Source organism: Ostrea edulis, chromosome 1 (assembly GCF_947568905.1).
Source record: "Ostrea edulis chromosome 1, xbOstEdul1.1, whole genome shotgun sequence".
Lineage (NCBI taxonomy): Eukaryota > Metazoa > Mollusca > Bivalvia > Ostreida > Ostreidae > Ostrea > Ostrea edulis.
In genome coordinates, this window is record NC_079164.1 from 97,566,793 (window position 1) to 97,580,996 (window position 14,204).

Consider the following 14,204-nt stretch of genomic DNA (forward strand, 5'->3'; position numbering starts at 1 on the left):
ATAGGATAGGACAACATAGGATAGGACAACAACAAATGACAATGGCATAGGATAGCACAGACAACAGTATAGAATAGGACAAGAAAAATGAAAATAGAGTAAAGATATTGAACGTGTTCGAGATCAACAATTTGATGATAACTGGAGCAATATTTCCTTACAAACCTACTTACTAGGTCTCTGGGGTTTCACCTGAGGGAAAGGAACGGACGCAAGCAATGACCATGAACTCCTACGGAGTAAGATCAGAATAAAACTAAAGACACAAAACAGAGACACGTAGAAAGTCACCAAACTTCAGCAATCAGAGAACATTATAACTCAGAGCACTCTACAGTCAATATATATGCAGATGATACCACGCAAGATGTTTCTGATAAATCCTTAGATGTAATTGAAAAAAAAATAAAGGATGGTCTTATAAATTCTATGGAATGGATGCATAAGAACAAATTGACAATAAATTTAAAGAAAACACAATGTATTTTAATAGGAGCGTCACAGAAATTATCGAAATGTAGACACCTTTGTATTAATGTTGGTGAAATCTTTATAGAAAATGTCAAATGTGCCAAACTTTTAGGTGTTTACATCGATGAATGTCTTACGTGGTCTTATCACACAAATGCCTTATGTAAAAAACTTAGTCAGAAACTAGGTGTTTTAAGGAGATTGAGTACTTTTATGTCAAAGGAGGCACTACTCAAAATTTACAATACTATTGTTTTTCCTCATTTTAATTATTGTTGTACAGTATGGCAGGATACAAAGAACAAGACAAATATTGATAGGCTTTTTAAATTACAAAAGAGGGCAGCAAGAATCATTTTACATATCAACGTACCTCATTCAGTGTCAACTTCTTGCATGCTATCAAATTTGAGATGGATGCCTTTGATTGACTATTTTATTTATCGAAAAATTATTCTTATGTTTAAAGTTTTACATCATATGACTCCAGAGTATTTACATGTTTTTAGATTTGTGAATGAGGTAAACACAAGAAATACAAGACAGAGCTCTACAAATTTTATCTATGTTACAAGAGCCAAAACAGAATATTTTAGAAGATCTTTTATCATTTCAGCAGCAATTTTATGGAACTCGTTACCAGATTTTATAAGAAAATGTACAACTACCACGTCTTTTAAATCAGCCTATCTAAAACATTATTTTGACACTCAATGATACTCGTGTGTTTATTGTCTCTTTTCATTTAGTTCTTATCTGTATGTATATAAATTGTGATATTTCCATCATTTGTGATATATTATGTTCTCGATATGTATATATGTTATAGACAGGACCACAATGTAAACTAGTTTATACAACTAATTGTGCAGTCCTGTATAAATAAAGGATATTATTATTATTATTATTATTATTATTATAGAAACAGGTTCCACGTGCTACTGGTATTACACAGTGCGGAGGATATTTGGAAAAGGCTAGGGAAAGACTATACTGAGAAGGCAATCGTCGTATTGGGAGTAAAGCTAAAGGGCAAAAACCATGGATAGAGGAGCATGGAAACTCGCAGAGGAAAGCCAATAGTTGAAACACCAACTGAACAACGGTAAGTCAAAACTGAAAAAAAAAGAGAATCAAATATAGAAAAAAAGACAAAGAGGTAAAGCGAAGCATAAGGAATGACAGGAGCAAATGGATGAATACCTTATTAATAAAGTAGAAAGAACAGTCGGTAATGTCAACCTGAAAATGTGAGTGAAGTCACTTAAATGCTAAGTAATGAGAACGATAAACTAACAGCAATATGGGACAAAGAGTGTAAGATCAAGTGCAGCCAGGAAGAAAGAAAAGAAAGGGTGGTAGAAAGTGTAAGATCAAGTGCAGCCAGGAAGAAAGAAAAGAAAAAGTGAAAAGATCTCTTGAAGAAAGATTAAACCGACCACAACCTAAACACCTACTACAAGTTGAGAGCGAGGGAAACGTTACAGATGAGACCGATACTGGTCAGGTACGAAAGGAACAAATGATCTTCTTCCTCAAACCCCTCTTTTATTTTCAGTCGTAACCAATTAATCTTTTGGATTATGATAGATTGTGTCCTATAGATTTGCAATAAGGTTTCGGATTTTTCAATTTTACCCGGGGGGCAAAATGGTGGTTAAAAAACGGTGTTTAACTTCAACACCCCCCCCCCCCCAAACTTGGTTCCAAGAACTCCTCATACACTTTATGCAATAGCGAAATCATCTTTTGGAAGACGATTGGTAGATGTGCAATAATGTTTTGGTATTTTCATTTTGACCCTTGGGGGGTGTGTGTGTCGAAAAACGACGTTTTTCTTATTTAGCTATATAATGAGAGTGGGGACTCTTACTTGTAAGAATAAGGTGGGGCCAAACTATCAGTGATGAAATGTGTTAACAATTGAACATTTTTTACTTCTTCTTGGTAACTATCATTCCAATTCTTTTCATTTTTGGTATGTATTAAGTTAAAAATATTCAATTGTTAATGCACGACGGACGACGCTCGAAGACGGACGGTCACCTGAGTTCCCAGAACTCCTCTTACATTTTATTTTATTGCAGTGCCAAATCATCTTTTGGGATACGATTGATGGTGTCGTTTAGTTGTGCAATAAGTTTGAGCCCCCCCCCCCCCCCCCCCCAACGAAAAACCAAAACCGACGAACAAAAACCGTAGTACATGTATGGACTTTTTGAAAAACAAATATCTTCCTTCCACAACTCCTTTTCAAATATAATTTATTATTCTTTCTGCTATGATTTATTCTTTATAAAGTTATGAATTACTAACATTTGAGGCCAGGATGCCTTAAATTATTATTATATACTCTTTTTTTATTGTCCTTCTGTCTCTACACTATGGACAAAATTATCAGATTGGATTTTTCAAAAATCTGGTAAAAGAATGGGATTTAGTGTACAAACTGTTATTTTTGGTTTTCCAGAAAAAGAACACATGGTTTTAAACTTTATAATCCTCTTAGTAAAGAGATACATATTCCAATATTCAAGAAAGAATGTCAATATTGTTTTTGATGATGTTTTGAAATGTTTATATGATTACTACATTTTGGAAGAAAAACTTACAGAACAAATATTTTACAAAAAGAAATGGTCTAAATGGAAATGTCTTTTCAATTAATATATGATAACAGCATTTCTTCTTTTTTTAACAATAGTACTAGAATATACATGTAATTGTCTATATTGCTTTCTTTAATCTGTATGAGAGTGTGAGTAAAAGGTGTATATGTATTTGTTGAAAATGATAAAAAAAAAAAAAAAAAAAAAAACAATCATATACTACTTTTCAAAATCACTGCCACTCATTGCCACGTCTAAACAGTGTACATTATCACTACAGTCAACCAGTACCTTGTGCGTGTACATGCACATGTATAAAGTACATCTGAAACTGAGATGAAAAAATGTAATTTCTGGCAATGTAGCGGTAATGTATTCCTCCCAGAGGTCATATTCTCACCTGAGCATTTTATGCTAAATTTGATCATCTATATATATGAAAAAGATTTTGGTTCAATATCTCTTTATTTTTTAACTATTCAAATTGACAATGAGCTATTAAATAAATAACATGTTTCTTTTCAAAAATATAAAACATCTTCAAATATTCAGTCCACAAACATGAACATTAATATATTGTAAAAAATGTATATAAAAAAGGACCTCCCCATCCACCCACAAATACATTAATAACATACCCCGAATCAGCATCTAGTTTAAAATATTTTCATTTGTATAATTTTGAATTTAATTTGTTGTTTTATTTTATTTATAGAATACTACTGTAGTATTGATATTTTTACTAGAATCTACGATAAAAATCGGAGCATATGAACCTTTAAGAGTAAGATGGCCACATACGATATCAAATGAAGAGTGGAATGGTAACGCCCGGAAGTGGATTATCCATGTATTAAAGATGGACAATAATTTAGCATCACAAAGATAGAGGGAAAAAAGTAGGTCGACCTAAAACAGAGGAGGACCACCAGGCATGGAAGATCAAAGCCGGGGTGGGTAGGTGGGCATCTGCAAGGGTAGGGCGGACCAAAGACACGAGGGTACGATAAATCGGGGCTCCATGAAGAGGATAGGTGAGGTACACATATTATATCAACATAGTAATGTGAATGAGTACAGCATCTACGCAAACCAAGTCTCCGATTCACTTACTCTCGTGAGGATACGGGAATCGGACACTTGGCTGATTTAGAATAGGTTAGAGAGATGGTTTTTATGGGTTTTTTTGTTTGTTTGTTGTTGTTGTTGGGTTTTTTTAAAACAAATTCGTTCCCATGATTTTTGTTGTTGTTGAAATTAAGAGCAGACTATAGCTAGGCTGTGTTTACATTGATTTAACTTTCACAAAAACTCACTATCAATCATCTTCGCTAGCCAAGGGTGATGATACACGATGTTCCATCGTGTATCGTCACCCTTGGCTAGCGAAGATGGCTATCAATGTAAACTTTTCTAACGCACGTTGTAATGTCTTGTAATTATGCAATCCACAATAAATCTGTAGCAAATTTAGTAACTTAGCTCACATAAATACACACACACACACACACACACACACACACACACACACACACACACACACACACACACACATATATATACACACACACACACGGCCTTCCATCCAGGCACTTTCAACGACTCCAATTTTAGACGAGGTTAAAAAAAACCCAACAAATGGAAGCTTCTACTTCTTATGGAGAAAACTGTCGGAAATAAGAAAATATTTAATTAATTTATTTCAAGATTCTTTAATGCGTGCACACACAATATTTGTCTATGACATTGGGGCCGCAACCTGTAAACGAAAGCCCCTGTATTGTCCGCGAAAAGGAAGAGCAACAGAGAAATGATACACAACCTTGGTTACTCTCTGCTGATGAGAGCAGGCCAAAATCATGCTAAGGATCCTTTTCACTGATATATGTAGATGATATGCTGTGATGTTTCGAAGGTTGATTAATATATAATATATAATGAAGCAAAGTAAAGTTTCTATTTTGATTTTTAAAAAACTGGACTCGTGATTTAATATTGTGGACTCGGTGCATTTCACAAGCTTAATTAGTAGTCCTTTGACAAGTGAAATTGAGAATATCATATTTCATGGGAACGAGGTTACTTAAAATTCATTAATGAATTTGTATATATATTTCCAATTTTTTTTTTTACCCTGTGGGGACCGTTATTAGAAGTTCCCTCACATGCTAGACACATCAGCATTTGATTTCTCGAGCATTTACATGCAAATCAGCAACTTGTCATGCATGGGCGGGGACCATGGACAGTTGTAATGAACATTTCGCATTTAATTTTTGATTATTTTTGCAAGATCGAGTCATGACCCTTCGCATAAAAAGTAAACATTCTATACTTCTCAGCCCAGTTTTAAATTGTTTATAGATCAATTTACGAGAGAGAGAGAGAGAGAGAGAGAGAGAGAGAGAGAGAGAGAGTCGCCTCCCCTAGACTGCAAGTCATTCTATCTAAATGGAAACACCATATAGGCCTATATGGATATATTTTCAAAGAGAGAGAGAGAGAGAGAGAGAGAGAGAGAGAGAGAGAGAGAGAGAGAGACTTTAAAAGGTCATTAGCTGTCAGCTAGGACGTAAAAAAATTAAATTATACTGAATTGTGATTATGAAATGCTGTCAAATGCATTAAAAATAAAGGAAAATAAATCTGAGAGTTAAAAGAAGGCTTTATTCAATCGGATTTTATTGAAAATTATGTAAAATTTCTCCGCTCTGAATTTATTTACTTCCATACAATAATGTTAAGTTAGAACTATCTATATAAACAAACGAAATTATATTATAATGTTAAAATTACAACAGAAGACTGCACGATTGGTATCTAATGCTGTACTGGCCGCACTGACGAGTCTCCACCCACCCCCCTTTTCCCTCTCTTGGGGTATGACATATATGCAGGAAAACCAAATCCAAACTCGTAGAACAGTATCCAGTTTCCTGATGGAGAGGGTATCCTTTTTAGTCGGAATTTATATATATGAGAGGTTCATTAACTTATTTAAAAAATAGTTTCCACCCCTCCCCCCTCCATTTGAGTATGGGAATTTATCTTTCAATGTTTGGAATTTATAGAAAGTTGATACCGCATTTTAAATATTAATACACTCTTTGTTTGAATCAGAGGTAAACCTATATTGGAAAACAACCGCTTTGAGGCCAGGTTTTAGTATACCGCAGTCACGTGACCTGATTTTTAAAGTAGTTTGGCGGATATCCAGTGTGTGTGTCGATGTGAGACGTCTTTGTCGAATCCTGTTAGTTTTAATTCCATTTAAATGTTTATTTAAAGTGCAGATTATTGGTGGGACTATACATTTTTATTTTTAATTTCATCTCTGTTTTATTTTGTCAGTGACATGATGATGTTTCAGATGCACGAGAGTGGAGCATTAGGTTTTCATCCAGGGCTTGCTGGTGCTTGCATGGGAGTGATTCTTTTGTAAATATACAGGTAAATATTGTTGTTGATTATAAAGGGGTGGTGATTCAACAATGATTGGTATGAAAACAATGAGTGTGATTGTTATTTTGACAATCTGTGAAGTATTTAAGCTGACAAGTAAGAAATCTGTATGTTTCGATGCGACAGCTGAGTCTATGAAAAGCTTGTTGTCAGGAACGCCAAATGCCTCGTGAGGAGTGATAGAGAAAATCCGGGAAAATGGTAACAAATTATATTTATTTCATTCCATGGACGATTCTGTAACATTTATAAAATTAGACAGACTTAGACTTAAAAAAGAATGAAAATAAAACCTAGTTCTAGTACAAATAAAGGTCAAGGTTTAAAATGCAATGTCACTGAGTCATGAATTGTTTGTTTACATAACAGGTTAGGTTAGGATAGACTGTTAAATAAAGCATTTCCTATGTTGTATGAATTAGGTCTTGTAATGGTATTGGTAAATCATTTTGGTATATATCAAACAAGCTGAAAGTAGTGTGTATTATTAAAATTTAAGAGGAATGAGAGCTAGAACCTTTTAAAGATTATATTTTGATATGTAATATGTAGGTAACCTTTCCTTCTAACTTAAAAATTGAATACTATATATCATATCATATCAGATTTATTATTAAAAAAATGAAAAATTTGCTACAAGAATATTGCACCAACATGTCAGACTTTTTTTTTCTCTTGAAAAAATTTGTCAAACATTACATAGACCATAATAATACCAGATATGCTAATAACTGTTTTAAGAATTGAACTGTCTCTATCACCATTGACTATTTTTCATATCATATTCAAAATGAAAAGTTAAATCATGTGTGTTCTTATTTTACATGGGAAACATTTTTTTAAGGTGGTGCCCCGAGAATGGAGGTTCAAAATCGGCGGCCTTATTCAAGGCTGAGCCTGAAGGACGAGTTTGACTTCGATATCAACGATATCAGTCGAGCCTCCACTCCAACGAGCACAATGAGTTCAAAATCTGAGGGACGGAGAAGAGAAAAGTCGCATCGAAGTCACTCCATCGACGATTACAAACGCAAGATTGCTCGTCTGAAGAGTGAGCTCGAGGCAGAAAAAGCTAGAACTAAACAATTGTACAGAGACAAATCATCAGAAATCAAGTCACTGCAAGAAGCATACAAGAAAGAAAAGGAGAAAGAGATCAGTAGCCTGGAGACAAAGTTAAGTCAAGAAAAACAGAAGGAAATAGAAATTATTCAGGAAAATATAACAAAGAAAAAGGACAAGGAACTGCAGGAGGTGCTCAGGTTAGTATTAATTCGGTTAGACGTTAGATGCATCGGCTGACATTGAATGATGGAAAGTAAATGTACATGCTCTAACTCAATAAGAACATTGTCTTAAATGATTGGACACTTAATATTACATGTATTTATTAAAAGCATAAAAGTAAGTTGTTTCAAATTTTCTTTTGTATTGTTTAGGTACAAAGAAGAGGAAGTGAAAAAACTTCGGGATAGATTTGAAGAGGAAAAAGCTAAGGCCCTTCGAACAGTTGTGGAGTCCGAGAAAAAGCAATTTGAACAGAATGCAGAAAAAATGGCCAAAGAGATTGAAAAACTGAAAGGAGAGAAAAAGAAAATTGAGGAGAATCTTAAGAAGAAATGTGAGGATCAAGCAAGAAAGGAAAAAGAATTCTCCGAGGTCAAAGAGGGCTACGATGCTGAACTTCGCAAGATACTCACAGAGTCCAAAAAATTCGCTTTTGGAAATTTACAAAAACTGAAGAAAGCTGAGAGGGCATTAAGTGAAGGAATAATAACAGAAGACGAGGTGCTATCAATAACCGAATCTCTTAGTCTCAGGGGGACTCCGTTGTCGGAGGTTTCTAGTCGCACTCCAAGTCGTCCGCTGGCCCTGTGCACAGCGGAAGACTTGGAGATTGAAAAGTACCTGGCTTCTGCCACCCCCTCTCCACATCCAGGATCCACCCCTCTGGGAAAGTCCACACCTGGATCCGTCTCTTTAGGGAAGTCAACTCCTGGATCCACGCCACTTGGGAAAACTTTCACTTTAGACGGAAAGTCACCATTTCGTTACATCACTGTTCAGGAAAATACTGAGGAAGACCAAACTAAAGAGGTATAGCTTTATAACAGGGGGAAATGTTGATGGATATTTTATGTTTTTCCAATATGGTGTATGTTTTCATAGCCATGTGCTCTCAGTGATTTTTAAAGACCCATTTTAGGTCCGAATATCGTCCCTTTCCCCTCCTAAAAATTACCACTTTTACTTGCATTTTTCCCAATAACAAAAACTGGCAAAAAACGTATTTGTTGAAAAATAAGTTCAATGTGAATAGTTTATGTACAGCATGACAAAGATGCATCAATTCTAGATGATTTAGAAAGCATAGTTGAAAATTTGAAGAGCTTAAAGAAAAGAAAGTTAAATATGTAAAATATTAGAAGAATGACATCAATTTGTGTTTGATATGATATATTTAGGCTAGCATATATTTACAATAATGACTAGGTTTTCCCAATTTGATCAAAATGTTGAAAATTTTTCCCAATTTGAAAGTTTTGAAAAAAGATGAAAAATCACTGGCTCTCTGAGATTTGTAAGTCATTTGTGTTAGGCTTGGATCTCCGTGTATCTGCTAACTTGTCCCATGTCAGAAGCTGAGTTAACGTAATTCTGAAATTTCACTGCGTATTGTTAACAATGCATGACTCATATTCATGCATGCAGTTATTATGAATAATTTAATAAATCTAGATAAAACATTTCTTGACGTGTAAACTTGGTGATAGTTCTAATATTACATTTCATGGTTTGATTTATTAGTTAATTATTTAAACTACCAGTAATACATATAACCCACAGCTTCATGTTCACTTTATGAATAATTAGGATGAAAGGAAAACTATTCATAACTGAATATATAAAGCAAGTGAGGAAGTTATGGTATATATATATATATTACAAATATCTAATATTTTGTGTGCCCGTACAAATGTATTGCATCAAGCTTATATAAATTCGTTGTAGTAAAATTTCAGCTTTTAATGCATCCACGTATTCAACTACGTGAGACTTGTAAATGCACATAGGGACATTTACAGAGTGTATGGTGTATTGATTTTCTGACACTTTTACCTGATTGATTATTGGGATTGAATACTCTTCATTGAGGTTAATTCAAAACAAAAGCTATAACATCGAAATTTACTTTCATGAGGTTTTCTTGTTTGTTTGGACATAGATTTCATCCAACATTTCTTTAAAGATGAAAGCTTTAAATCTTTGGTCACACACAGATTGATAAAGAATGCATGGACTCTTCATTGAAAAAAAATGGAGGAGAGATAATTGAAAAAAAAAATCAAGAAAAGATAGTGTAGTGTTTAATATATATGTTTTGAAAATGGAGGATTTATAACCCACTCTGTTATGATAGACACTGTCGTAAAGGGTGATATTTATTACAGGCCCTGAGAAAATTATGATTTGGGCTTTAAAATTCCTGATCAGCATTTTTGGCAAAACCCCAGTGAAGTCAAAATGCTTAATAGTTTTATCAAATAAATGTTTGGTTTTACTTTCTAAGACTAGAGGTAGACCCAATTACAAAGTGGCTAAAAGTCAAACTTGGCCATTTCTGGAGAGATTTTGACTTGTTGATTTGGTTTTGAGAGAAAATTTTTATCTTGTGTTCTTTGATTGAGTTGGAAATCAATTAAACGGCCTTTTTCAGATACTTTTATTTTAAGTCAAAAAGCTTGGCATGTTGACTACCCCACAGAGAAAGATGTTTTAGAAAAAAAAAGTTCCATTGAATTATGATATGTTTAGAGTGATCTTGTTATCTGCCCTTCCAATTCTTTTCTTTGGTATGAAGCATCTTTGGGACAAGGGGGACATGAATAAATTTCACAAACTCCTGCCATCCCAGGGCCATAGAGATGGGGGGAAAAACTGCCAAAAATTGACAGAATTTTCGAAAATCTTCTTCTCTACAAGTGTACGTCTGTAAGAAAGTTAAATGCATATAATATAGTCATGCAGGAAGGTTTTGATCAAAATTGTGAATTTTATGATTCCCGGGGTAGAGGTTCTGACTCCATGCAGGGCAGGCCAGACTTGACTGGCATATAGATCTATATTATGTGTAAAACATTTAGATAACATCTTCTTTATTGCTATTCATAATTGATACTAAACTGAAACTGAAATGGAAGGAGCAGGTACTAAGCCCTATACCGAAATTGTAAATTTCATGATCCTAGAGGGGTTTTGGTTTGAGGTTGGGGCCAAAATCGTCATAGTTATTAAATGTCTGTATCTTTTGAAAACCTCGTCTTTAATTTTGCTGATACTGTATAAAAAGTGAAGGCATATATGATATAGGAAAAGTAGAAAGGGATGTACCAAAATTGTGAAGTTTGCAACGCCAGGGTTCTGACTCTATGGCGACCTCTGTGTTTTAATCTAGCACATCTTGTTTGATGCTGATGCGGGATATTAGAATTTTAATCTAGCACATCTTGTTTGATGCTGATGCTGGATATTAGAATTTCAATCTAGCACATCTTGTTTGATGCTGATGCTGGATATTAGAATTTTAATCTAGCACATCTTGTTTGATGCTACTGCTGGATATTAGAATTTTAATAGCTTTAAATGCAGAGCACGGAAGTTATCATAGATTTCATAGCCCTAGTGTTTAGTGATATTTTTAACTCTGGTGACTGATAACACTTGTGGATATATGAAGATATGAAGTTAGTTAAACTGCAATGTTTCACGCCGGGATCCTTAGGTAATGCAGATCCAAGTTGCTCAAACAACACGCTTAATGAAGTACATGCCAGCATGAAATGTTGCAGTTCATAACCACATGTATTTTCAAAACTGAAGTTTATTTTTTAATGATCTTACACCATCTGATGGATCAGTTTGAGTTGAAGGGCACATTCACCCTCTTTGACCTCCAGCAACTGACCCATGAATCTGACACCATAACAAGTGTTGCATCATCTAGTCTGATTCTTTAAGCATCATGGAGAAACAAGTGATGTGGACAAATTTTGTGTTTATACTGCATTTTCAAAAAAATTTTGGTCTCCCAAGTTTTACACAATGCTACAACATTTTAGCTTAAATTTTCCTTCGAAACTGTCCAACGACATTTAGAATAACTACCATGCCTCCTCCCAGAACAAGGAATATGGCAAAAAAAAGATTTCAACTGATGGAAATCAAGGGTCATCATTGAATGAATTTTTGAGAAATATAAAAATAATGGAGTATTTTAGAACATTTTGTTTTGTAATAACCAGCAAAATTAAAATTTGGATTGTGAAGGATATACACATGTGTGCATGACTTATATTGGATGATTAATTGTTAATATTTTATCATTCTAACCAAGATATATGGTTCTAGTCTTAAAACGTTTATTGTCAGACCATGTTGACAACATTTTCTTTGAAATTCAACTATCACAAAATTTTATCAATCCATTTAAGTATTTTTGAAACTTTCCCAATAAAACATTCATCTTTAAAATGTAAGTTCAACAGCGTGTAACTATACTGAAAATTACCATGAATGCATGTACTTTAATTTGCAAATTTCATCAAAATATTTTTTCAGTACCATTCATCAAAAATATTTATAAAGCAAATTGGAACTTTCACTTGTTTTGACGATATTTTTCAATTTGTGTTTTAGTAGGAAAGGATGTAGGATAATTAATTTTCTGCTAAATTTATTATGCGTCAGTGCGGACATTTGTACAAAGTTTTGTTTATGTTTGTATGTACATGTTTACATTTATGAAATCAAACGTACAAAATCCTATTGTGGTTCTTTAAACTCCAACAAAAACACTCGGGCAGTACATCTAAGGACGTCTTTGTTCCGACGAGAGTCTTTATACATACACGAATCACCTTTTTTATTGGAATTTTTAAATGTCAGAGACCACTCGGATAATCTTTATGAAGAGTCATGTTAATGGAGAAAAATTACTGGGTTGTGTCTGATCCTTCTGCCATTCATGAAGTTTAATATTTAGGTTATGATGGGTCTGTTTCAAACTCTGCACACTTGGCCCCCATATTATGCTATTGTTATGTCAGAAATGTACAATACCAAGCATGTAACTTCAGTCCTGAAACATTTACAACAACTGACAGATTGGGTTGGCGTCTTTTAATATTAGGTTATTCAAAGCTATGGAATTCAAGAAAATCTTCAATTCAATGAAACTTAAGGTGGGGCCTTTAATGTACCTTTGTAATGAAATGGTTTCTCGGTCTGGATCATTGTCCCCTTAAGGTTGAGTACACTTTGGTTACATGTATGTATAAAAAAAAAAATGTTGTATTATAGAGAAGAAAACAAGAAACATTTTGTCCTGATCAAAGTTCATGAAATCATTTAAAATTCAATTCTTCTGGCCTAGTAGTTCTTGAGAAGATTTTTAAATGATGGACCCCACCCTATTTTTGCATTTCGTGATTATTTCCCCTTTGAGAAGGGCGTTGCATGTCATTGATTGTTTTATTTATCTGAGGCAGGCCAAAGATTTCCCTCATTTTAGTTGACTAAGAATTATATTTTGTAAGAGAAGTGACTCTGCATACAACTTGCAAGTTGTCTACGTACAACACATTTTGCTTGAACTATGGGCAAACATCCTTAAAAGGACACAAACGATGTTTCATCATTTTATATATATATATATATATATACACACACACACACACACACACACACACACACACACACACACACACACACACACACACACACACACCTTAGTCCTTGTTGCATTCGGAGGCACATAGTAGGGCAAGTATAATACAAGTGACTCTCAATAACTCGAATTTCAAGGGACCTTGATAAAACTTTGAGAGATCGAAATTCGGAAATTGAAGGTCCGCCGGTATGGTTCAGATTTTACAGTAACTGGAAATGTATACCATCAAGATCATATGATATCATTTTGACATGTTTTCCTTCATATTCGTCAGGTAATTGATTTGATATCAAAATAAAAAACCTTATTTTGCATTAATAAAAACATTTCAAAGTTTATGTATTTATTTGTTCTTTAATCATGCTTAGATTAGGCATACAAAACCAAGTTCAGATGACGCTTTACTATCGCAAACTAAACAGAGCACAATGTTATGTCGCTTTTACCCAAAACAAAAATTCTACCGAATTAGTAAAACAATGTTTTAGAGTAACTTTACACAAAGAACAAACTCGAGAAATTTAACAGTCTGCAGATCTCTAAATTATGTATAAAACTTACTCTCTCAAAACAAATTCTAGATTTCATTCATAGTTGGATTATATATAATTTTAATCATCACAACTCAAAACCCCAGTGCAAGGTGTAAACTGACCAATTAGCCAATTATATACTCAAGTGTGTCACCTCCACAAAGAAGCACCAGAGATGTTTCAACTATATAAACACCTAATTACCCCTTCAGCATTCAACAAAATCCAAGTAAGGCCAAAGCAGAAATTATTATACGCTTGTGTAACGGTGGGTATATGCTATCACCACTTCGAGAGATTGAGAGTGAAAAACAATGAAATGTGTTTTATGGGACCCAACTTCACTTCGAGAGATTGAACGTTCGAGAGATCGATAGTAAATTTGCTTTGTTATGTAGA

The 14,204-nt window shown here is 34.0% G+C and overlaps 1 protein-coding gene across 23 annotated transcripts in view; it reads left to right on the top strand.

Moving 5' to 3' along the window:
- Positions 1-6,244: 6,244 nt before the first annotated feature.
- The window catches only part of LOC125671795 (RIMS-binding protein 2-like), a 114,907-nt gene continuing 106,947 nt past the window's right edge, over positions 6,245-14,204 (top strand). For 13 of the 23 annotated variants that reach the window (XM_056139635.1, XM_056139631.1, XM_056139652.1 and 10 more), the window contains exons 1-4: positions 6,261-6,333; positions 6,432-6,530; positions 7,387-7,804; positions 7,982-8,639. In XM_056139635.1, the coding sequence (XP_055995610.1) occupies positions 7,401-7,804; positions 7,982-8,639 (1,062 nt within the window). In that variant the 5' untranslated portion in view covers positions 6,261-6,333; positions 6,432-6,530; positions 7,387-7,400. Of the gene's footprint in view, positions 6,334-6,431; positions 6,744-7,386; positions 7,805-7,981; positions 8,640-14,204 lie in introns of all 23 variants that reach the window. The other 10 variants (XM_056139586.1, XM_056139600.1, XM_056139630.1 and 7 more) reach the window with 5 other exon arrangements.